The sequence below is a fragment of the Eufriesea mexicana genome, unplaced genomic scaffold, assembly GCF_001483705.2.
Source record: "Eufriesea mexicana isolate 0111107269 unplaced genomic scaffold, ASM148370v2 scaffold2888, whole genome shotgun sequence".
Taxonomy (NCBI): domain Eukaryota; kingdom Metazoa; phylum Arthropoda; class Insecta; order Hymenoptera; family Apidae; genus Eufriesea; species Eufriesea mexicana.
Genome location: NW_016910972.1, coordinates 65,608 through 69,416, shown reverse-complemented (window position 1 = coordinate 69,416; position 3,809 = coordinate 65,608). Strand labels below are relative to the sequence as shown.

The following is a 3,809-nucleotide window of genomic DNA, read 5'->3' as shown; positions in this document are numbered from 1 at the left end:
AATAAATATATACTAGCATAAAAAAACGTAATAAATAAATTTTTTTATTAAGAAATTTTATTTACAATTGTTTATTTATACTGTTTTCATAGGCGAAAAATGAATACAAAATAAAAAATAGATCGAAAAAAAAATCGGAATCGAACACCGGTCCTTCAGATTAGGAATTTCCGACTAACGCCATTAAGCCAAGACTCCACTTATAAACTAACTGAAATAAGTATATAATTAGCTAGACAATAAAACTTTAATTGTAAATATCTCAAAAATTATTGAGTAATTTCCGCTATAGTGATATATTTTCTTAAATTGCATGACGATATCTACAAACCTTCAAAGTTTCAACTAAATCGGTGACTCGAAGGACTTGCACTCTGCTTGTTAGCCACTCGTCTTCGCGATTTTTCTTCTCCCGCGATATATCTTATCCCATATTTTAAAAATTTTACACTTCACCGTGCAAAGTTTGATGTTAAATTCAAGCAAAATTCACCCGGTAAATTTTGTCCAATTTAATTTAATTTAACTTTATCGTGTAAATCGCAGTGATTCGAATCCATGAAATTTTTCAGCGGATAGTAGTTTAAAAAGAAATCCGAAGAAATTCTTATAGCATTATCGAACACGCTGCATTAGGATCGTGATAGGAATTTAGACAAATATGTTGTTTAACACGTGCACAGTGAGTGAAAAAGCATCGACACGATATATTAGAAGGCAATTCACCTAACCGGGAAGTTGCGAGCAGATTGCGGATGACCTACGATAACGTGGATCGTTATCCGAGAAAAAATCGCGTTTCCGGATGGAGTGTATCTTCGAACCACTAAAGAGACAAATATTACCGAGCACGGAGCACTTATCTTGTTCGCGAGTTATTATTCTCGAATCGTCTGCGTAATTACCGCGATCGCAGATCCATCAACCTGTGCCCCTCGAAGTCCATTCAATTCCCAGATGATGATCACGAAGGAAACCGCGTTTCACGCGCGTTCATCGGCGAAATTCCGCTTCGCAAGATGATCCGAATCTCGCGCAATTTAATCGCGAGCAGATGATCGATGGTTAACCTCTCGACCCGAATTAAGCGACCCAGACGACAACTCGCGAAGAATCGGCTGCTAGTCTCTTTACCATGGCATCGTGCGGCAGCATGTTCATGAACGTGGCGGTCACGTTCCAGCGATGAAGATTGTACCATAGTGTTCCTTGGTAATGGTCCCCGGCGTTGAGGAAAATCGGGTTCGGTCTCTCCTCGATCAGTCGATTCACGGCTGTGGAAACTCTCGCGATTCCACCCACGCAGTCCTTCTTCTTCTGCTCGTGACACAGTCCTGATCTAGGACCCGTCTCTTCGAACCTGCGAAATCGTTTCTCACCGTGAACCAAACTCGAAAATTGTTTCCTTCCCTTATCGTAACTCAGTCCTCCCTGACATCCGTGATCCTTCGATAGAACGTTTCAGACACGCACGATTCGCGATCGCCGATGGAAACGTTTCCAGAGTCGCATGTAACACGAGCATTGAGCAACTCGAGGCTCACGGATCGACGAAGGCACACGGTAAAAAAGCGACGTTCCGATTAACCCGAATGATCGCGTCCTCGACCCTGAGATTTCACTTGGCCAGAGCTCGGAATCGATCAGCACACGCTCCGCTTTCAGAGTCCCGGTTCGATTGTTCCAATGGCCTTCCGTTGCGTAACCGATCGTTACTTCCCTTCCCAGCGTCTCTGCCTCACAGCCTACTGCCTTTCCATCGCGGAATATCGTGGAATAGCATCGAGTCGATCAACTGGATCGAACAAATCGGATATGCGAGAGGAACTGGAAGAAAAATTCGTCCGGTTTCAATCGCGAAAGTTCTCCGATCGATCCCAGAGACCTTTGTTCTCTCGCCTCCCGTTGGATATCTTGGCTTATGCAACCGACCCGGGAAACAGTCGATTCACCTACGATATAAATCGCGAACGATACGTCCAATGGCTAGTCGATACGCAACGAACGTGTTAACGTCGATTAACAGAAAGCATTTGCATTGACCCAGTTTTTCCGCTTGCCACGCTACTCGCTGCGCGATTTCCGAACGACGAGCACTTACCTCGCGTGGAAGTCGTTCAGGTGTATCACCGACAGCTCGAATAAATCCGACCGGCCCAGGTAGTGGAGGCCTCTTCCGGTGAACCCGCTGGACAACCGGAGGAGGAAGAGCAGCAGCAAAAACCGGAACAGCATCGTGGATCGACCTGGCACATCGGGACGTCCCGGTTCTCCTTCGGGAATCACGATTCTGGCACCCTTCCCGCAGCAACCGGTTCTCTGTCGAGGAAACAACGCTCTGTCGCGCGTTTAGACTGGAGGGTACACGCGACGAACGAACACCTCGCGATCACTGCCTTCGGTTTTCACCGATTTCGAGCTGGGTTTTGGAACTGACGGGGGGATAGAGAAGGAGTTGGAAGGGAGGAAGGTTGAAACGCGGAGTGGAAAGATCGGTTTGCTCGTGGAAAGTTTGTTCCGGAGATCGAAGAGTGTTTCGCGTTTCTAGGCACAACGATTCTCCATTTTTAATTTCGCGGGCCTGTGGATCCGGTGAACTCGCTTGCGAGGATATAACTCGTAGGTGACTTGATCTCTTCTGAGATACTGGCACTTATGTGTACGTCCAATTTTGTTTTAATTATAATTATTACAAGTGGAAAGAAAATTGGAATCAGTTGGAGAACTGTTCACCATAGAATCCCTCGCCCTTCGAATTTTCTCCCTGGAGAACTGTCCACCATAGATTCTCTCAAAGAGAAAAACGTTTTTTCTTCTTTATAATCGCTGCTTTGAAATCATTGTAACGTTAACTTAAAGAAATTTCGTCCCTAAAGAGATGGACTTTGGTGAAGTGAATCAACGTGATGGTTTATCCGGTAAATTTGTGCCAAATTGTATATATTCGCGTTTTCCTAAATAGCAACCTTTGCGTAATTCGTGCCAAAAGATCGGGGAGCAAAGCAACCTTTGGAGAAATTTCGCGCGTTTTCTATCTTCGGAAATTCGTCGGGATTAAAAATAGAACGGAGAGATAACATTTTATACGCGTATAAAGAACGATTTCTTTTTGGAATATCTCGGTCGAATATAAATTATATTTTTAACTTGGATCTATCCATATCTCGGACGATAAGGAATATAGAAAACTTCTCGCGTTACTTTCCGCTAGAACTTCTGCCAGTAAATTACACGCGAATTCTGAGCAAGTACTCGGCAGAATCACGATCGTGTGTGAACGATGGAAGCGAGCTAATAGCGTTTCCCGATAGCTATTAACGGCATCCACTTTGATTGCAGAGAATGGACGTCGAATTACTCGCAACTTCCGGGGCTATTATTTCGAGAGAACTTACCGAAACATACCCAATCTCTTCGAGCAAGACTCACGAGTGCACAGCCTGCATTTTGCATCACCGCTGAGCGATTGCAGGAATGAAGTTTTAACGAAGGTTGCAGCGTTCGCTTGACCAGGTACGTCTCTCATCGTAAATCAATTATGAACGAGCACTTTCCCTTAGACCTTCGTGGATCCTCGATAACGACCAGCCATCTTTGCGCATAATTGGAGCCGCGAAAGCGGTCATGTCAAAAATTCGTCTATCTCTGTCAAATTCTCCGAGCAAACCGATCCACCGGGTAGCTGACTGCACATTTTCGTAATTTCCCGCCAAACTTCGAACCTGGCAGTTCCTCTTCGGTCTTAATAACAAGTTTGCTCGATAAGAAATCGCTGGTAGGCAGAAAAAGAAGGCGATGCGAGGTTGGGG

At 44.8% G+C, this 3,809-nt stretch overlaps 1 protein-coding gene across 1 annotated transcript in view; it reads right to left on the bottom strand.

The window, feature by feature from the left end:
• LOC108550649 (apyrase) overlaps nt 1–2,257 on the bottom strand; it is an 11,100-nt gene extending 8,843 nt beyond the window's left edge. Inside the window, exons 1-2 of the mRNA XM_017904429.1 lie at nt 2,102–2,257; nt 1,135–1,360 (exon numbers count right to left, since the gene is read on the bottom strand). Of these exons, the coding sequence (XP_017759918.1) occupies nt 1,135–1,360; nt 2,102–2,235 (360 nt within the window). The 5' untranslated portion in view covers nt 2,236–2,257. The remainder of the gene's footprint in view (nt 1–1,134; nt 1,361–2,101) is intronic.
• Between the last annotated feature and the right edge of the window lie 1,552 nt (nt 2,258–3,809).